Below are 22,175 nucleotides of genomic sequence, written 5' to 3' on the forward strand. Positions count from 1 at the left end.
GCTGAACTACCCCTTTAAGTTTTTTCAGTGTTTAAGAAGCACTTCATGATTTTTACAACTATATATTGTATAATAGGATATTAATAAATAAAAATGTAGGGACCCCAGAGTATGTCATGTACATATGTTTGTTGTACAAATTCCTCTGTGTCCTAAGTGTGACAGATGACAGATCGATGACATATAACTTATTTCCACTAGCTCACAAGAGTCTAGGTGTATGCCTATGAGATGCAGCTTCAGCCTGTATCTATAATTCCCTGTCTCACAGGAAGGAGGAAGGGAGAGCATTAAAGTGTAGCTGCACCTCAAAGGACAAACTACAGAAGGAGAATAGAGCATTAACCTGCCACTCAACGGAGAACAAAGCCCTCTGCTTCCAGTTCTGATTCTATGTGTATGATGGAGCCACGGCTCTTGCCAACAGCTGATCCGTGTTAATGTTAATGATTTAGGGCATCAATAATTTTGATTGGAAAACCCCTTTAATTTGGTAATACTTCTGATTATATCATGTTTTGTGTTTACAGAGTAGAATGATAGTTGCAGACTACCTTTCACGTGTCCCTTGCATCATGCTAACCTACCAAATGTATAATAGCAAAAGGTAGGGAATTGATCAAACTACATAGGGCTTGACCCCCTCCGGAAGTTGTAATGACTTATTGACTCGGGGGGAAAAGGCCTGTCCCGGCTGATGGACTGGCTGCTCGTCCACTGTAGCGGCGTCCCGCCTCAATCACTTACTCGCTGAGTGGCCAGTCCATCAGCCTGGTCATGACTAGAGATAATTGAACAGCGCTGATGTTCAGGTTCGTTCGAACTACCTAGGCTGCTACCTAGGCTGCATCCCTGTTTTCCAGGCGGTACTTGAGCTGTCTCCACCTTTCCCACGGAACGAGAAGGCAGCGGGAGTCAAATGCCGATGGTTCGAGTTTGAACGAACCTGAACGTCAGCGCTGTTTGATCATCTCTAGTCGTGACGTGTCAGCTCCGGAGATCCCGGAGCCTGTGCCGGTCCCACCACTCACCGCGGGCACGGGGAGAGATAAGTTAGTACTTGTTATTAATTTACCCCCTGCCCCTGCCTGCTGATGGCTATTATAATCCGTCGGACTTCTCCTTTAAATATGGTATGCAACAAAAATTTTGACTTTTTTTAATGCCAGACTCCCCCAGCCCGCCACATTTTGGGCTCTCTGCACTGTTGTGGGTTACCTACAATGCAATGGTTACTATTTACTTAAAGTGATCCAAGGAAGAACAAGTGTTAAAGAGGCATCAGGGTCACGGGTAGGGATGATCGAACAGCGGAAAATCTAAGGTTCTATCGAACTTGAACCTTGCCAAACCTTCCGCATTTGATTCCCGATGCCTTCCCGGTCCGTGGGGAAGGAGGAGACAGTCCGAGGATACAGCCGGGATACAGCCTATTACTTAGGCTTAATCCTGGAATTCCAGGCGTTACCTGGGCTGTCTCCTCCTTCCCTACGGACCGGGAAGGCATCGGGAATCAAATGTGGAAGTTTTGGCAAGGTTTGAGTTCGATAGAACCTAATATTTTCCGCTGTTTGATCATCTCTAGTCAGGGGTACCCAAGGCTTATTGATTTGTATAAAGAGTAAAGGTGAGCTTGTCTAGTCCAATTCCTCCAAAGAATAAATGGCAGAAAAAAACTTGATGCTTTCTATGTCAGTTGTATAACTCTATGGGTTTCAGATCTTGCCGATATCCGTCTAGGCCCTGCCTTAACTGCCTTATACTGACCTACAGTATATCAGACATACAAGTCGGCCTGATGTCTACTGTATATACAGTCGGGGAGTTTAACCTGTCAGTTGTCAACATTTGAAACAGAAAAAAAACGCTTTGATGTTTGAGCCGGCCAATCAAATTACAGCAGACATCTCGAGTCTTAGCTTCTATTATTTACCTTCTGCCAACTTCATGAAGATGTAAATATTTCTTCAGTCTCGTGTAAAACTCAACTATCAAGTGGAATAAAAATTGGAAGGAAAATGCATTTTCATTGTGACATTTAAACAAATTATCATTGAAGTCACTCCCGGTAAATCCTAAGCAAATACCCTTCACCCGGCCGTTCTTTGGATGTTTGGCATGTGGCACATGTGCAACTTATTTCAACGTTCAGAACCTGAGAAATGAAAGTTGCGTCTCCGGTGATTAGCAGATAAGCTGGGCCCTGCTCCACAGATCTGCATTGTGACTGAGGACATTTCATCTGCTCCTAAATTAGAAGAAACTCTAAATTGGATGGACATGTTTGAGAGATTGGCTCCCTTGATACATGGAGATTAGATTTGCCAAGCTGGGAAGACTGGCTCGGTATAAGTTGATAGGGGCCCCTTTATACATTGTGCAAGCAAGGAGAGGGTCTTGTTTCAGGGACTTTTTCTTTTTAAGAATGAGGGCAAGTTTAATCAAAAATGGAGACGTCTTGTGCTCAGAAATGGAACACAATCCTACCAAATAACATACAACGTGTCACTTCACTTACTATTTTTGTTAATCCAACACAGCTATGTATATAGAACAGTCCACATCCGCGGTAACAGGCAGCGGATGTGGACCTGATTTGTTACCAGATCGGTAACTTTGGGCCACACCCAGGAGCATAAAGGCCTTATTACACCGAGTGATTATCGGCCGTATTTAGCCTATTATTGGCCGTTACAGTCAATAATCGCTTGGTGTAATAGCGGTGTTAAAAGGCAGCGATCAGCCAGTATGCACGATGCCGGCTGATCTTTGTCTTTCAACATTTTCATTCTTCAGCGCGGAGACGGAAGGGCACGCAAGCCTCCCATAGACTGTCATTATGACAGGGAGGCTGGCGGAGAATTCCGCCAGTTTTACTCCGTGTGAACCGAGCCTAAGGGCCCTATTCCACGGGACGATTATCATTCGCATAACTGTTATCGATAAACGATCCAAACGATAATCGTTACTTATGATCGTTCTTGCGGTCGTCTTGTCGTCGCTATTGCTTTCGTCACTACTGCGAACAACCGAACGATGTCTTATTCAATACAAACGATTTGCGAACGAGCAGCGCTAAAAATAGGTCCAGGTCTTATTAAACGATCAACGATTTCTCATTTGGTAGTTAACTGCTATTTAACCGAACGACTATCGCTTACAACTTAACGTTAATCTGAACGATAATCGTCCCATGGAATAGGGCCCTAAGGCTGGGACTTCATCAATGCTGCTAGATTCCAGTTTTTATGAATTGATTAGATAACAAAGAATAGGATGCACTGATAATCTATAGTTTACACAACGTATTGAGGGGTTAACCACCCGAGTCCTGGCAACCTTATATTTATTTAATTTTAATCAGGAAGAAAACTTTAACAACAGCCCAATATTCACCAGCTGTACAGCCAGAATCAACAACCAGGGGACGTCTTGTTTCGGATAACATCGTTTATTAAACGTTTTTGCAATTCCAAGTTCGTTTCTTAATTTATTTTACATTACAGATCTATGACGAGGACGGCTCGGGGTCTTGTAAAAAAAAAAAAAAAAAAAATCTATATGGTCAGAGTTTATATAAGATACAAGGTCATCCCAAAGCTTTTTTTTCTGAAGGAAATCACCATGACCTGGTGTAGGTCTTTCTATTCCAGCAAAATTGTGGAATTAAACAATGTGTCAGGACCCCAACCTTCCCCCTCCCCATTCCCCACTGATTTGGGTAACTATTATACACTCATACAATCTTAATGCTTTTCTAATCAAACCATCATCTAGCAAAAGTGGCTGGGAGACCCCACCTAACGCAGTGTACAAATATAGAAGACAAAGGAGCCGATCATCAAGAAGGTCACTCAGTACAAGCATTGTATATTTTAATAAGGTCATTCAGAAAAAAATTATCGGACATGGCTTATCAAGATCAGGGGCGGTCTTGACATTTCTGGGGCCCCAAGCATGCGCCCCACAACAATAGACCGATGTGTGCTGCCCCCAGTAGTATATACCCCTTGTGCGCTACCGCCAGTAGTATATACCCCTTGTGTGCTGCCCCCAATAGTATATACCCCTTGTGTCCTGCCCCCAGTATTATATACCCCTTGTGTGCTTCCCCCAGTAGTATATAGACCCCTGTGTGTTCCCCCAGTTATATATAGCCCCCATGTGCTCCCCCAGAAGTATATGGACCTCCTGTGGGCTGCCCCAGTTGTATATAGACCCCCTGTGTGCTCCCCCCAGTCGTATATACCCACTGTGTGCTCCCCCACTAGTGTATAACCCCCCTGTGTGCTCCCTCAGTGGTATTTAGCCCCCCTGTGTGCTCCTCCAGTAGTATATAGACCCCCTGTGTGCCCCACCAGTATTATATAGACTCCTGTGTGCTGCCCCCAGCAGCATATAGACCCCTTGTGTGCTGCCCCCAGTAGTATACAGACCCCTGTGTGCTCCCCCAGTTATATATAGACCCCCTGTGTGCTGCCCCCAGCAGTATATAGACCCCCTTTGTGCCTCACCAGTAGTATATAGACACCCTGTATATTCCCCCAGTAGTATATAAACCCCCGGTGTACCCCACCAATAGTATATAGACCCCTGTGTGCTCCCCCAGTAGTATATAGACCCATGTGTGCTCCCTCAGTAGTATATAGCCCCCTGTGTGCTCCCCCACTTGAATATAGACCTCCTGTGTGCTCCCCCAGTTGTATATAGACCCCTCTGTGAAGCCTCAGTAGTCTATAGCCCTGTGTGCTCTCCCAGTTATATATAGCCCCCCTGTGTGCTCCCCCTGTTATATAGCCCCTTGTGTGCTCCCCCCATTTATATAGACCCCCCTGTGTGCTCCCCCATTTATATATTCCCCCGCTGTGCTCTCCCCCAGTTAAATAGACCCCTGTGTGCTCCCCCTCCCATATAGTATATAACACAATAAAACAAACACTTATACTCACCTGACGTCTCCTCTTCTCTTCACTCTTGTGGCCGCAGGAAGGGTTTTCCCTGCGGTCACAAGAGGCCGCGCTCCCCTTGTTCTGGCGCTGATGCTCCAGTGATGTCACTGGAGCGCCGGCACCACAAGGACAAAGTGGCCACTTTTGACCGCAGGGAAAACACTTTCTGTGGCCACAAGAGTGACTGTCAGGAAGGGGGCCAATGTCTCCCGCCCTGTCAGTGCTGCTGCTGCATGTAACTATGAGCGCTCATTACGAGTGCTCATAGTTACAGTTCAGATCGCAGCAGCGAGCGGGGCAGCGGCCCTGTCCAGCGGTCTTGAGCACAAGAGCAGGACGTGGGGGCCCCCCTGGATGTTGGGGGCCCCAAGCGATCGCTTGGGGTGCTTGGTGCTGAAGACCGCTACTGATCAAGATTAGCGTTGAGCTCAATCGAGTTCGATGCTCGACCAAGCACCTTGTGGTGCTCGTGTAAAGCTGGCCATATACCTTCAATAACTGACAGCGGGACGAGCATTCAGCCGTCAGTTATATCTTTTTGTTCTAATTTTACTATATTTCATCCCTTGAAGCGATGTGTAAGCAAAATAAACAAAAATTAGAACAAAAATTACAATAGGTTTCTGCAAGACACATAGGAAGTCCAGCAGTATGCATGCAATAGACTGCATAAATATTCACTGCAGAAGTATAGACTGCAGAAATATTCACAAAAATATATACAAAAATTATAATGAAAGACTCCACTAGTTACTTGAAGATGAACCAGGTACCCTCCACTGCCATGCAAGGGACACTAGGCAAATGCTCCGATTGATTTCAATGGGGTACGTTACTCAAATCGAGCACCTGAGCATTGACAAATGCTCGACTCAAGTAACGAACACTGAAGCCATTTTAGTGGGTTGACCTCGATAAGTAAAGGCCCTATTACACCAAGCGATTAGTTACGGCCAATCACTTGGTATAACAGCTACTGTTAAAAGGCAAACAATGACCTTTTGACTTTCTCTAACACCTCAAAGAAAATGTACCATTTCATAAGTGTTTTTTTTTTTTTTACTACCATTGCCAGTGCAGGGATCCTGGTGGCACGGTCCATTTTTCGAAACACCAACCGGTTCCTGTGCTCAACGCCGGTTTCTTCCTGATATCCCCTCCCCTTGGTGACGCGCCTCCATTAGAATGAAGCCTGGCTGCATCAAAGAGGGAAGGGGATACATCATTACATTGTGGGTCCTGGGTCTGCATCCAGCGTGTAGAGCGGCTCGTTGCACCTGAAGAAACTGAAGCCAAGAGCAGGAACTGGCCAGCGTTTTGAAAAATGGACTGCGCCTCCGGGATTTCCGCAATGGTGCTGTCAAGGCTGTGAAAAAAAATAAAATTCACTTGTGAAATGGTACATCCATGTTAAAGAGTACCTGTCAGGAAGCCCCATTTTGATTGCGCACATTACTGTCTCATCTTCATAGATAGCGGAACTGCCGGCCACCGAGTGTATTTCACCACTGATTGCAGCTGCCAGAAGTTCGGGTATCTATGGAGACGAAACACACAGACAGTATTGCACACAACCCCAATGGATCAGAACGGGGGTCACTCACATGATCACCTCAGCGTGTTTAGTCTCTATAGATACCTGAACTTCCGAGTGGATTTAACCACCGATTGTGGCAGCTGGCTTTTTGACAGATACACTTTAGGGCCATGTTCACACACTGTAAAGCATTCTGAAACCTATGACCTTAGTGATCATTGAACACAACGGCCGTAGGTTTCCAAATTCAATTGATTTCAATAGAACAACAGCCATTGATATGCACACAGTGCATCAACTACGGCCGTTGTTCACTGCGGCCATACAAAATAATGACCAGGTCTATTTTCTACGGCAGTTGTTCGCGAACAAGGCCCGTAGAAAATAGATTGTTCACACACTGTGTGGCTGTTCTTCCAGCCATAGTGTGAATAGAAATCAATGGTTAATTCATTTTCAGTCACACCTATACCCTCGACTTTTATGTGTAAAACATTGTTACTACATGGCCGATAATGCATCATCGGCCGGAGGAACATGTTAAACAGCAGCCGTTGTTTGACACTCATGGTGTCAACCATAGCCATTGTTTTATATGGTGTGAACATAGCCTAAAATGGCTATTGTGTTTATTTTTATAAATAAAGTTTATTGAAACCAGCTTCCTTCATCATATAGTGTCCTCAGTACCGCTTGCACGCGCACACATGGTAATTCACGTAATGTCGAGATTTCTTCTCGGGGAGATATTATTACAAAGAAGTAAATCCAGTGCTTGTTTCAATAAACTTTATTCACAATATAAGGAGTGACGCCTTTAACAGCTGGACCTGCCAATGTACATCCAGCACATGTTCCATAGAGATCCAGAGATTTTTTTTTTTTTTTAATTCAGTATTTTAATTGTCTGTAAAAATATTTTTGGATATTAAAAATAATTCCATCATTAATATGAGGTTATATATACATAATTATTTTTTTTATTCTTTGACGACGTGTTTAATTAAAAATAAATATATGATATATGAAGGAAAACGTCAAAAGACGTTCAAATGAAACATAAACAGTGATTTGTCAGCCCTTCCTCCTGTCCATATGGGAGTAATTCTCATTACAGGGAATTTCTATTGAAATAAATACATAATAGGAAACCATTATTTATATTAAAATAAAACGATATCTCCCCGGTACCAAACTAATTACAGGAATAAAACAAGATCTGGTCACTGCAAAGGCAATAAATGTCCAGCGTTTAAAATGTGAAATATGATTGATAAGCCATATGCCGGGATGCCGGAGAGCCAACTATTTTATAAGCAAAAAAATAAAACCGCCATAAGGTATCCCTATAGACCTGCAGATTGAAATTATACAGATTTTTTTTTTCTTTTTCCAATTTCATTTCCTGGTTAGTAGCAATAAGAAAAATGTCATTGTTGGCTTCTTGCGCACATGTTTAAAAGGAGAGTTTAGAACATGATCATACACATATGGTCGAGAAAGACCCGACTTAGCCGCCCGCGAATCCTGCCAACTCCACGGAAGCCTCAACAATTGTTCATCAGATCCACAGCTTATGGGAAATCAATCTGTTTTTACAATGTAAGAGCACAAATCAGTGTGCTTTATATCAGTGGAATACATTGCGGAGTGCGGCTATAGGGGGTGCAGAAGGTAGCGGTCACACGTAGAGACTCAGGGGGTCATCGCAGTCACATAGGAAGACATCTGTATTATGAACAACACATGGGTCTGTTATAGATGCATCAGACTGGACCTGTCAGCAGAACAGAGGTGTTATGAGGCCCATGGGTAGAACATTCTGGGCATGCCTTTTTAACTCCATGGCTCTTTCAGTGGCTTTTTGTTAAAGGAGAAGTCTGACAAAAAAATTTTATTACAGTATTGTTTTGCCCCCCTAGAAGTTATACAAATCCCCAATATAGACTTATTATGGGAAATGTTCATAAAGTGCTTTTTTTCCTGCACTTACTACTGCATCAAGGCTTCACTTCCTGGATAACATGGTGATGTCACTGAGGGACACAGGGCACTGGAGGGACACTGAGCATCCCCCTGCCATCATCCTCTCCAGCAGCCACAGCCCGCACAGCTCTGGGAGTCGGGTCGTAACATCACCATGTTATCCAGGAAGTGACATCACCATGTTATCCAGGAAGTGAAATCACCATTTTATCCAGGAAGTGACATCACCATGTTATCCAGGAAATGACATCACCATGTTATCCAGGAAGTGAAGCCTTGATGCAGTAGTAAGTGCAGGGAAGAAAGCACCTTATAAGCATTTCCCATAATAAGTGTATATTGGAAATTTGTATAACTTTTGTGGGGGCAATACAATACTATAATAATTTTTCTTTGCCAGACTTCTCCTTTAATATGCAAATAAGGTTCCAAAGCCCAGGGGTATTCCCCAGCCAAAGCTTTGGTTGTCCAGGCCTAATGGGAATGGTAGCTTTGCAACTGCTGGAAGGCTTTGAGTTTGACACATGTAGTCTGTGTCTGCTCTATGGCTTAGAGGATTGGTTTAGGCAACTTTATTTCTCCTCTGCCGAGTTCATACCGATTATTAGCTATGGTCACAATATGGAGAAAATGCCATTCACATGAACAAAGGTATGGTGACAATCAGTCGATCGCCCTTACCAGGAGAGCTGCCAGTCAAGTGATCGGCGGTTATCTCTAGTTGAATCCAGTAGGACAAATCCATAGGTATTACATAGTTTTCAAACAATTGTATGACTGGGTAACTCATGGTCACATTGGGGGAGATTTATCAAAGGGTGTAAAATATACACTGGTTTAAACTGCCCACAGCAACCAATCAAAGCTCAGCTCTCATTTTACCAGAGCTGGAAGCTGAGCTGTGATTGGTTGCTGTGGGAAGTTTGCAACAGTTTAAATTTTACACCCTGGACCATTGAGTCCACCATGACGCTTTGCTTCCATTAAATAGCATAGACATCTGTGTAGTCCAGATACCATAATGGCAACTTCTATCACTTCTATTGGAGCAGGGGTGTGTGTGTGAATGCTTTCCTCCAATAATAAAACACCTCTGTTGTTTTCAGTTTTGTGCAGTATTGCCTCTTAGTTCTATTAAAGTGAATAGAGTGGATATGTAATGCCACACAACACCTAAGGCCAGGTGTGGTGCTGTTTTTGGAAGAGAGCAACTATGTCTTTTAAAAAACGATAACCCTAAGCGTTTATATTATTATTATTAATAATAATTTTTTAAAACATTCTGTATTTTAATTTGTTAAGACAAACAAGATAAGACATCTCATGAACATGTGAATCAATATTGGTGTTTTTTTTTCGTGTGTGTGTGTGGGGGGGGATCGGGGTAGTGATGCATTCCTCACATGTATGAGAGACCGTAAGTATTAAAGACAAATAAACTTATGGGTATGGGGGGGGTGGAGGGTGGGCGAGGGGAGGGGAAATTGAAAAAAAAAGGGGGGGGAGCAGAGCAGCACAATCCTCCAGTGGATACGTTACTGGAAAAGGTGAATGGAGTCACTCCAATTGGCTCATAGGTATTTGAGGGGGTGGGTCGGAGGAAAGGATTCCTGGAGCGGTCAGTCCGAATCAAGGAGAAATAGGCAAGGTTGATTTATAGTGCAACTAGGAGCCCATATTTTTTCTTTCAAACGTAGTATGCGTTCTTTTCGTCCAACTACCGTACTCAATTCCTCCATAGTATGAGTTTGATCTATTTTTTCATGCCACTCCTGTAATGTAGCTGGAACAGTTTGGTTCCATAAGGTCGGGATGAGTTTAGCCGCTGTGATAAGGTGTACTGAGAGTCGGTTCTTAGTTATGGTTGGCGCCAACCATAGGAGTATCAATTGGGGCGACAGACTGATGGGTGCATAACTTATCTCCCATATTACTTTCTCCACCGCATCCCAGAAGAGTTTAATACGGGGACAGTTCCTCTTCCACTTTTGCATCTTCAACTCGTGTCAGTATTAGGTAAACCCCACTGAAAAAGTTGTTAAGGAGTTTTGTACCATCTAGTCAGGACTTTTACGAATATGAATTTTCCTGAGTGGTAATAGAATTGGAGGACCCGTGAGAATTCGCGAGTTTTCTTTTGATTTCATGTGGGGTTAAAGTTATACCGAGCATATCTTCCCACACTAATAGCTGGGTTTGCAACGTAAATCTAGGGTGAGGAGGAACGAGTGCAGTTTGGACAACAGTTTTGATAACAGTTGCAAGCTCTTAAAGTATTTTGACCTTAAGGGTGGGTTTAGACTACCGAATTCTCGCAGATAAATTCAGCGGAATTCCCTCACCTGTACGCGCTCACGGCCGTGCGCCTTTCCGCCAGCTCCATAGACACCATTCTATGGGCCGGCTGATTCCGCCGAAAGAATTGTCACACGTGAGCGCGTACAGACGACGGAATTCCGCGGAATTTATCCGTGAAAATTCCGTAGTCTGAACCCACCCTTAGGGAACACCCTGGGGACAACTGATACAGAATATTATACTAGTATATGACTTATGCCTTTGGTATATACACTGCCCCTTCCGGCCCTGCACTAGGTATAACACACCGCATCAGTATTTCTGTAGTGTTCCTTTAATTCTGCCTAATCATAGTTATTCACCATGCACAAGCACCGCTCGCCGGGAGAGATAATTGAGATGTTAACATCTTTAGAGCTGGATGTAAATCGGCATCTGTACCACAGCTGGAATACAAGTATTGGGCCATCAATCATTTAGGGCAAGTTAGCCAATGATTAGCCATCAATCAGGATGGGGGGGACGGAGATTACTGGATAGCAATGGTTCTCTTAACTCACATGTAATTTCTCAAAACCTGATAATAAGATTACATTAATGGTATTAAATAAGAGAAGGAAGCCTTCTGACAGCAAGCCCTGTCCCATGAGGACCGCCATTTATACCACTTACAATTACTATACAATGAGTGGTGAAATGTAATTTAGACAGACAAGGACAACTAGCGAGAACATCCATAGAAAATAATAACCACCCTGTATCTAAATATTAGCAGAACCTAGACATTTCCATACAAACAAATAATACTACCAGGTCATACAGCACATACATGGAGATTGTTCGTGAATATCATTATCTGGCGAGAATGGGATATATTAGGCAGCAAGTGATCGATCGGTCAGTTTTTAATGTGCTGGAAGCTGGAAAAGTGAGCAAGCGTAAGGATCTAAGTGACTATGACAAGGGCCAAATAGTGATGTCTAGATGAGGGATGTCCAACTCAGGCTCTCCATCTGTTACAAAACTACAATTCCCATCATGCCTGGACAGCCAAGGCTTTAACCTTCTAGATAAAGAGGTGAGAGCTAGACATGAGCGCAACTGGAGCATGCTGCATGCTCTGATCATTCTGAAGACTGAAGACCAGTGGCTGAAGAAGTTGGATGCAAACACACAAAAACACAGAAAAATGCAACAGCTCACCGCAATGGCAAGATACAGACCCACTACAGACATGAAAATAGTTAAAAGCAGCCCCCCCAACTGCCCAAAAAACTTTCATAAAAATAATGAGGCTCTTGGTTACCACTTGAAAATGGCGTAAACTGCCCCACCACGTTACGGTGGCCTCATGCTCGCAACGTGCTCCTGCCTAGTGTGAATGGTGTTCTAGGAGAGCTGACCAAATTTGTTTTTTTTTCTGTGTTCCAGATGGGGGAGTGGCTGCCTCTACTTGGTCGTGCACTCCACCTACCCCACCCAGGTGGTGTAATTACTCTTGCTGGTATTAGACGGATCTTGCATGCCCAGAGCATAGGCGTTTTTCATGCCATGGAGAGGCCATAGTACAGTGTAGGACTGTCACGAGCACGAGGCCACCGTAACGTGGTGGGGAAGTTTACGCCATTTTCAAGTGGTAACCAAGAGCCTCATTATTTTTATGGAAGTTTTTTTGGGCAGTTGGGGGGGCTGCTTTTAACTATTTTCAAGAAGTTGGATGCAGCCTTAGGGAGTTCTGGAAGACATGCATACAGTCATAGGCCATTGGCTGTATCCATATTTTCCAGGAATCTCTAAGGAATCCAATGTTTTCAGCCACCAGTATTCCAAAGCAGAAGGATGCTTAAAGGAGTACTCCAGGCTAGGTTTTCTTTTTCTATATGGACGGGGAATGGTTGGGTATAGACGCCGCCATCCACTTACCGGCGCGGTTCCAGCGCCGGGTCCCAGATCTCGCTGCCTCATTCTCTGGGCCTGCTGCAGCTTTCTGGTCTGAGCTGCAGCTTGAGACGTGACGTGGCCGAGGCAGGACCCCGCAACGACTGCTGAATGTCACGTCTCAAGCAGCAGCTTAGACCAGCAAGCGGCAACGGAACGGGAGAACGGGGTGGCCCAATCCAGGACCCGGCCTTGGACCGGGGAGGTAAGTGGACGGCAGCATCTATATCTAACTCCTCCACGGCCATAGAGTAAATGGCACCCCAGCCCGGAGTACCCCTTTAAGTTGCTTGCATATCTAATGAGCATATTTTGAATAGCAAGTCAACTGTCAGCTGAGTGTCCTGGACCGACATGGGGGCGAAAAAAAAAAACACCATTAGAGAAAACACAAGAACAAGCCTGGGCCGAAATCCAAGATGGCGCTGGCACATCGCAGGCTCACCACATAGGAATAACTTGAGAATCCTGGGGTTGCCAGAAAAAGCTGAAGAGCAGGAATCATTTGCATTTACTGAAAAGTACTTGCATGATCTATTTCCTGATTCTCTTTAGCTTTTGCAGAGGAATGGGCACACAGGGTGTCAGCGTGCCCACTTACACCTAGCGCACCACCCTGACCACTTCCAGCAAAGCTCTTGAATAGAACAGATGTTGCGTTTGTCGAATCAGCAACAAGGAATACAATTCAATGGGGGCAACATTTCCATCTTCTCTGATTATCGGCCAAACAACAGAAGAATTACACGCCGCGGCAGCGAGTGGGAGAGTGCAGAGGGGGCTGCTGGGAGGTGCGGCGGGGGGGGTTCCTGGGTGATCGCTAGATCGTCTGGGCAGCCCATAGAGGATAGCGGCGGTCTGCTGCTCAGTGTGCTGCTGTTAAGTGGATCGAGAGGGCGCGCGCTCGTCCACTGCCGCCGCTCTCCGCTCAAAGGATGAACATGTTCATTCTTTGAGGGGAGAGGAGAGGGAGCGGACAGGCTTAATTCGCCCAAAGCAGGACACTGAGCACGGCGGGATTCTGCGGCAGAGAGCTCCGCCGCGGAATTGCGCCATGTTTGCCCAGTGTGAACTGGCCCTTACACGGAACAATTATTGACTGTAACGGCCGATATTGGTTGATAATTGTTCCGTGTAATAGGGCCTTTAGTGTCAACAAGATCACATTGCCTATGCTGGCTTATCTTCTTCCCATAGTGCCTTCTGGTACCTGCTAAAAGAAGTTTAATGTGCACAAATTTAAACTAAAAAAAAAAAAAAAAAAAAAGTAAAATTTAAATGTAGTTTTTTGGGGGGTTCCAAATTTGAGTCAGTCTTTTTTCAACCAATATTAGGAGTGGAACTGACCGGGCAAAATTATAATGGAAAGACTTGCTTTTGGTTGAAAAAAGACTGACCAAAAGACTAACGGACATACTATGTGTGAACATAGCCCTATACTGCAAATGAGCCGGGTATGTGAAACCCATCTTTGATGGGACATGAGGCTCATTCAGAAATTGACCCCTTTACCTTTGTCTCTATGCGGGGAGCAATGTACCTCCACCCACTATATGAATGAAGTTAATGACAATCTAATCTCCTCTGCACATATCTTGTTTCTAGTTTTCTAAGAATTCTTTTCTAAAAGCCATACAAAAGCGCTCAGCCTGACAATACACATAACACCCGTCATCTCATACATCCTATTTGTACCTGCAACAGATGAAAGTCTGGGAATATTCGTTAATATGGGAGGATTACTCATCTTACACCACCTTGGTGCAACCAGTCTAATTATCACATTATCCGCCCGTCATGCTATTTTTCCTTTAATTTATTTTGGTTTTATTAAGAATTGAGCTAATAAAATCTGCACCCAATGGAATCTCCTTCTCATCAGTTATTCCCTGGCTCCGGGCACCAGCCGCCTGTTTACATTACTAATACTAATAGAAATATGCTTATAGCCAGAATTCCTCATCTCTAGGGAACGTTGCAGAAGACTCCAATGTGACGTCCTCTCGCCTCAGGACGTATCTACTTAATTTATGCATCTCTTCTAAACCCCATCAATGACTATTAAGGGGCTAAATCTCTTATGCCAATCAGGGGTTAAACATTAAGAAAGAAATTTGCCATTTTACGTCCACGGGGACAGGGAAGAAGGCATAAGAAAATTGTTCTTTCGATAGAGAGGAATTCCCATGGTGCCGTGCAATGGTGGAGGGTTCATTTTAATATTTACAAGTTAGGGCTGTCAGCTGTAATAACCTTCTATCAATTGGATGTGTGTTATATTAATAGTAGAAGAATGAATACATTTGCAAGTCAATCCCATACTGGTCATAACTGGTATTTATTATACTGGGTGGTGGCGGATAACTGGGAAGCTGCTGAAATGTAGATACTTTAACAAGACATTGACATGACTCCATGAATATCTGCCCCTCATGTAGAGGCAATAAGGTCAAAATGCAACCTCCTTAGCTCGGTAGTCAGCTTATCAGCCTATTAGCCGGCTGCCTTTGAACTTCATGCCGCTCCTCCCTGAGTACCTGGACAAACTGGATCCATGCTTGGAAACTTCTCCCAATTTTCCAGGACTGGTCTAACTTTTCCCGGCACTGGGAGCAGATTGGCACGAAGTTCAAAGGCAGCTGACTGTTTTGTATATACTGTAAACCCGCTCATCTCTAATCACAATCTATGTACTGAGATGCAGACTATGTTGGAGCTACATAAGAAATTACGCGGGTGACTTGTGGCATTTAAAGGTATTCCAAGCTTTTTATTCTTCCATTGAAAGCTTGATAACAGCCATGACCTGTCAAGGCCTGGACCTCACAAGACCAATGAAGGCATTCTGTGATATCCGGCACCAAGATGTTAGCAGTACGTAAAGTTGTGCGGGGTATCTTCCATCATTTAGACTTAATTCATACTAAAACATCCAACAAATAATCAATCGGGTTTGAGATCTTGGGAATCTGAAGGTCAAGTCCACACTTTGATCTCTTTGTTGTGTTCCTCATTCCTGAACAATGTCTGCCGTGTGGCCCCTGGGGTATTATCCAGCTGATAGAGGCCACTGACATTAGGGAGCACTGGCATTCATAACTATATAGTCGTTCACAGGTTATCTATCCTTCCTTGGATCTTCTGCTCTGGACATGCTCTGACCCTGTTGTGTAGGCATCAAGATTTGGCCTTTGGCAAAGCTTTCGAATTCTTCTAGCTTTCTATTATATCCTACTCCTTCCCACAAGATATATCACATCACCTTCAGTGTTAGGGTATGTGCACACTACGGAATCCCGGCGGATTGCGCAGCTCACACCCGCTCGCATCTCCATTGCTACCATAGACTCCCTTCTATGGTTTTCCAGATTTCACTGTCCGCGGGAATAAGTGGGTTGTTCATTCTTTGGGCGGACAGTGGAATCTGGCAAACCATAGAATGGAGTCTATGGGAGCCGGGAAGATGCCCGTGGCCACAGCGTCCGTGAGCGGGCGCGAACTGTGGATGGGTGTTCCGTCGGGATTCTGTAGTGTGCACATACCCTTATGGCTGATCACACTAGACGGCTAAGAAGACATAATACTTTTCTGCTAATGATCTAAGCTTCTTTTTGGATCAAAGAGTAGTTGTTACTGTACATTGCACAAGTATATGGACAAAAACGGATTTCCCCATAGCAGTCAATAACGGCATGATAGGTCGATATTGGCAATCGGACAGATTGATAAAACAGGGTCTACGGTCTTAGCATGTTACAACAATTATTCTGTAGTTGGAATCACATGAGAATATTTCATGTAGAAAAACATGACAATTTTAGCCATGATTGGATCAGAAGAAAACACCGTCCTTCCTACTGTGCCAAGGTTTAGGTACTGACGTTGTGTTGTGTCAAAGCAATTAGCGTTGAGCGACAAAACCCAGCTCCATTGCCAAACAGGGGAAGCTAGAACCTTGTTAACCGGCAAATAAAAGGCTCCGAAGGCCTTGGAAGCACCAGAAAATCCCACGCACACCGCGCTCATGTTCTAGCTTGTAACAGTAAAACACTCCATTACCCTTTATACTTTGCTTTCTGCTTTTATTATCAGAGTATAAAACTCAACTAGCAAACGAATGTGGCAACAACAAGAGCAAAACTAATTACAAGCCACTTCCAATATTCCTTCCCTTTAATGTATTACCCTTTGAGAGGTTTAATTGGACTGTGGGGGGGACGGGAGGTTACTGGAGTTATAAATGTGCCCTATAAACACAAACAAGAAAGAAAGCTAATATAGTAAGGGAATATGGGACTCATTTTGCAAATTGTCTGATTAGTGGATTGTTGCCCATCGATAATTACCTTAAGATTTTCCCAAGACTCTTCTTTATTGGAGTCTGGCAACTCTACCTCCCGAACGGGCCTGTCAATCAGCCCTTGCAGATGGGAGGGCCATTAGGGAAAGCACGCTCGTAAACCTGCTGGGAAAGATGATTGCACAAAGCAATATGTGGCAGAAAGTGAAACCCGTAGGTTTGAATAACTAAGGATATAATTCAGTTTCTTGTTAAATATCGGTATCTAGGTGCTTAAGAACATGAGTTATATTGCTGAAAGATTGATAGATATGATGTTCAAAAACATACAGATAGGTGAAGCGCTGCGGAATCTGTGTGTGCTATACAAATAAAAACTTTATTATTCTTATTATTATTATGTCCTTTAAATTTGTTGGGTTTTTCACACGACAAACTTAAATCCCGACCCTCCCGTCACACTAGAGATGAATGATTTTTAGAATGGAAAACCCGATTAAAAAAATTAGTTTGTTTAACTCCTTATTATAAAAAAATTTGTTTTGTTTAACTCCTTGTTTAACACGCCTTTTCGTGGGAGCCCTGCTGTCAGTATGACAGTATCTATCAGGAACTGAGAAGCCTCCATTCCTGATAGATTAACTCTTTACGTGCCGCGTGCCTCTTTACGTGTCTCTTTGACTCTTTATACCAGGTATGGGGAACCTTCGGCCCTCCGGCTGTTGCAAAAATACAATTCCCATCATGCCTGGGCAGCCGAAGCTAAAGCTTGGCTGCCCAGGCATGATGGGAATTGTATTTTTGCAACAGCTGGAGGTCCGAAGGTTCCCCATACCTGCTTTACACAATAGAATAAAAACATTTTTCTATGTTATATAAACACAGACTGATATATGAAAGATACCGTGTGTCTCCAGACCCTAACAGCATTTGACCGTGTCAGCGGTTCGAAATGTGAACTGCAGCAGACCGCTTCCCTTTAAGCCTTCCAGTACTTATCAGCTGCTGTATGCCCCAGAGGAAGTCACATAGATCTTTCCAGTCTGACACAGTGCTCTCTACTGCCACCTCTGTCCATGTCAGGAACTTCCATAGTAGGAGAGGTTTTCTATGGGGATTTGTTACTGCTCTGGACAGTTTATGACATGGACAGAGGTGGCAGCAGAGAGCAGTGTGTCAGACTGAAAAAAGAATACACCACTTCCTGGAACACATACAGCAGTTGATAAGTACTGAAAGTGAGATTTAAACAGAAGTAATTTACAAATCTGTATAACCAGTTGATTAAAAAAACATTTTTCTTTCACTGGAGTACCCCTTTAACCCCTTGATGTCCATGACAATTTTTGCACTTTTGTTTTTTTCCTTTTTTCATCATATGAGGCCCGTTTGTGGGCTGTAGCTGTGTCTTGCCTCTGCGGCTGAATGGCTGAGGGGGCTTGCAAAGTCACGTCTCAAGAGCAGAAAACAGACGCAAACTGCGGGACTTGAGCAGCAGAATGCGAGTGGCAGCACTTGATCTAGCGAGGTAAGTGGATGTAATTGTTTTCACCAACCCCCTCCCCAGGCATCGCCAAAAAGGGGGGCCCGGCCGAAATACTCCTTTAATACACAAAATGGACTATATAACAATTACCAAGAACCAAGTGGACTAACTAGGGGACTAAAAACTAACCCAGATAATCGTACTAGAGTAATTCAAGGAATACTGGGTTTAAATACACAATAATCCTCACCACACTGTAAAAGCCAGGAATATTTAAAGAGAGGCTACCCAATCTGAAATTCCTACTCCAAACAGAGCCCTTACCTGAGCAGCCAGATTATTCAATCAGATGTGAGCCAGTTACATAGCAATTGCCCTAAATAAACTAACAGACTGGAGAAGATGAAATAGCAGGTGGGTCCTTTTACACACACAGATTATCTGACAGAATTTTTGATGCCAAAGCCAGGAACGGATTTAAAAAGAGGATAAATCCCAATGTTTCTTTTATGATCTGTTTTCAGTAAATAGTTTATTCTTGGCTTTGTCTTAAAAAAAAATCTGTCAGATATCTGTATGTGTAAAAGGACCCTTAGGGCTTATTTCCATATTCGGTAAAACATGGAACCTGTGGAGGGGTAAGACCTGCAGCGGACTCTATTCCCGCCCAGCAAGTTTAATCAATATGATGCCAGTAGTAGGGACTTCGCAGGACTGCAATGACACGGTCTCCTGGGAACCACCTTAAAAATTTCTGAAAGACGTCAAGCACATTGTGAACAGTACTTGATGTACTTGACTTTTGTTAGGATAGGTTCACACTGCATTTTTGCAGCCCATTTAACGTATTCGTTTTTTTGAAAAACAAACAAACAACTGATGTAATTGTGTGCAATCCCTTTGGATTCGTTTTTCCGTCTTCCGATTTCCATTATAAAAAAAAAAAAAAAAGCCTTGAAATGGATGTTTTTTCTTACTATGATTTTGTGTACGTTAAAAGTAACAATTTAAAAACGTCTACGATAAACGGACTGCAAAAACGGAGTGTGAACCAAGCCTAGCTTAGAAAGCAAGAGAGAATCTATTTTTTTGTTGACTCACATATACAGAAAACAACAGAATTAGTATGAAATAAAAAGAAAAACGGTATGTAATAACCCTGATTGAGGGTAAAATTGTCTTGGCATTTCTGCTATATATTTCGGAACACATAAAACAAGGAGAAGACATTTCAGACGGTGATGTGAGAGAAAATAACTTGGCGTTACAAAAATAATAAAGTATCCTGCCAGAGTTTATTCCTGACTGGCATTTCAGCTCCAAATCCTAAATCACAGAGGTATTTTACGTGTCAGAATAGAAGAAATTCTCCTAAAAGAAGCTTAAGGCATAAAAAAATTATAAAACGCGTAGAAGTTCCAGAGTGATCTTTGACTGTCTAATGTCAATATTTATAACTCTAACTTCCACCCTCTCTCCGGGTCCCAGTCCAAGACTTCTCCGTCTCTTCTCCTTGGAAAGTTTATCTTCAGTTATATATCGCATTGGTATTAGTCCAGCTTTGCCAACACCGATGTCAACAAAAACACCAAACAATGTGGCGTTCTCCACTTTGCCGGTCAGAATGGTCCCCACTTTCAGATCTTCAAGGCACACAATATTGGTTTTGAAATCTGTTTTGTCAAATTCTGAAAAAAATATATACATGAAATATAAAATCGACTTAAGGTTTGAAATAACATTTGTACTTAACTTTATATTCCACCAATTAACAGCAATAACATAAGATAAGATAAATGAAGTGTGGTCCCTCAATATTCTATTTGAAGGGAACCAATCAGCAAAAATATGCCATGTTACCTAACAAATATTGCTAATAAAGCTACTTATACAGTGTCCTAACATAGATCTATTGCCTCTTCTTCTTTGTTACGGCTCCTGGGGTTGTACTTTGTTGTAACCACGCCTCTCTGTGACTCAAGCAGCACAGTACAGCCCCAGGAGCCGTGACTAGTTAGGATACTATTAGACGGGCCAATGCGGCCCAATAATAAATGTAAAGTTGTTTACTGGGCCTATTACACAGCCTGATAATCGTTTAACAAGGGCTACAGGGACATCGTCCCGGCCAGTGATTGGCTGAGCGGCATGTCAGCTGACAGGCCACTCTGAAGCTGGAGCGCGCGGGACCCGCGGAGAAGTACAGAGGAAGAGGAGCCCTGCAACCTGGACAGGTAATGTATATCGTCAGTCGCCGGCCGCACACCGCTATTACACGTAGCGGTGCGCAGTTGGCACCTGACAATTATAAGTCAGAACCTATATCAACGATCAGCCAATGACAACGATCATCGGCTGATCGTTGTCTTTATTACACGGAGCAATAATCGGCCGAATCGGGCCGATTATCGTTCCATGTAATAGTACCCTTAGAGAAGGCCCGCCCAATGGCTTGTTGAACTTCATTAGCATATGCTTGCATGCTCCGAGGGATATGTTAGGACACTGTGTAATTAGCTTTATTAGCCATATTTGTTAGGGTACTATTACACGAAGCGATTTTTCAACGATAAACGATCTCAAATGGCCTGAAATCGTTCACCCAATTACACAGAAAGATGATCATCACTTATGATCGTTCTTGCGGTCATCTTGTCGTCGCTAATGCGTTCGTCGCTACTGCAAAGGACCAAACAACGTCTTATTCCATGCGAACGATCAACGATAAAAATAGGTCCAAATTATATAAAACGTATCAATCGTTGTCTGCTGTTATACTAAACGATTATCGTTTAAATCCGAACGATCTAACAATTTTTCAAGCAATAATCGTCTCGTGTAATAGGGCCCTTAGGTTACATGGCCTATTTTTGTTGATTGCTTCCCTTTTACAGCTAAAAACGTATCTTGGTCCGTACCAGCGCAATGCTTTTGTTTACATAACTCTGACCATGATGTTACAAGCCTTCTGCTACCTTGATTGGCTGCCGTGTGATTGAAGTCATCGTCATCAAGAAGAGAAGAAAAACGCACCAGAACTGAACGGGGTGCCAACAATAGAACAGTAGACGCGAGTACGGCACAGTTAGTTATTTCACTGCCCCAGCTGCTCACATTTTTATTTCTTTTTTTTTTTCAAACAGTTTTTATTGATTTTTCACATATCGGAATACGCCTTGTGGTGCGGGTGGATAATTTAAAACCAAAAGGACCTGCAACCTACTTTTCAACTACCCAGATGACGAATATCTCTGATCACAGCAGTTATCGAGCTAGCATCTGCCATGTCTGGAGCCCTAGCACTAACCTTCCAGAACAGTCACGTCAAACTCTGGCCCACGGGTCAAATCTGGCCCGTGGTGCCATTATTTTTGGCCCGCCATGCTTTTCCCTTGCTGTATTAAATCTGGCCGTCCTGACGTTGCAGCAGATTATAATATGGGTAGTCAATATATAAGAGAGTATTTTAGGGACTGGCTTCTATATAAGACACTATTGGGGAGGGCTAGCCACTATATAAAACTATTGGGGAGGGCTGGCTACTATATATGAGACTATGGGAGAGGGCTGCCGACTATATAAGAGACTATTGGGGAGGGCTGGCTACTATATAAGAGAACTATTTGGAGGGATGGCTACTATATAAGAGACTATGGGGGAGGGCTGGCTTCTATATAGGAC

The 22,175-nt window shown here is 43.4% G+C and overlaps 1 protein-coding gene across 3 annotated transcripts in view; it reads right to left on the reverse strand.

The window, feature by feature from the left end:
* Positions 1-19,641: 19,641 nt before the first annotated feature.
* The window catches only part of SRBD1 (S1 RNA binding domain 1), a 138,521-nt gene continuing 135,987 nt past the window's right edge, over positions 19,642-22,175 (reverse strand). For all 3 annotated transcript variants that reach the window (XM_069954974.1, XM_069954975.1, XM_069954976.1), the window contains exon 23: positions 19,642-20,182. In XM_069954974.1, coding sequence (XP_069811075.1) covers positions 19,893-20,182 — 290 coding nt within the window. In that variant the 3' untranslated portion in view covers positions 19,642-19,892. The remainder of the gene's footprint in view (positions 20,183-22,175) is intronic.

This window comes from Dendropsophus ebraccatus, chromosome 15 (assembly GCF_027789765.1).
Source record: "Dendropsophus ebraccatus isolate aDenEbr1 chromosome 15, aDenEbr1.pat, whole genome shotgun sequence".
NCBI lineage: Eukaryota > Metazoa > Chordata > Amphibia > Anura > Hylidae > Dendropsophus > Dendropsophus ebraccatus.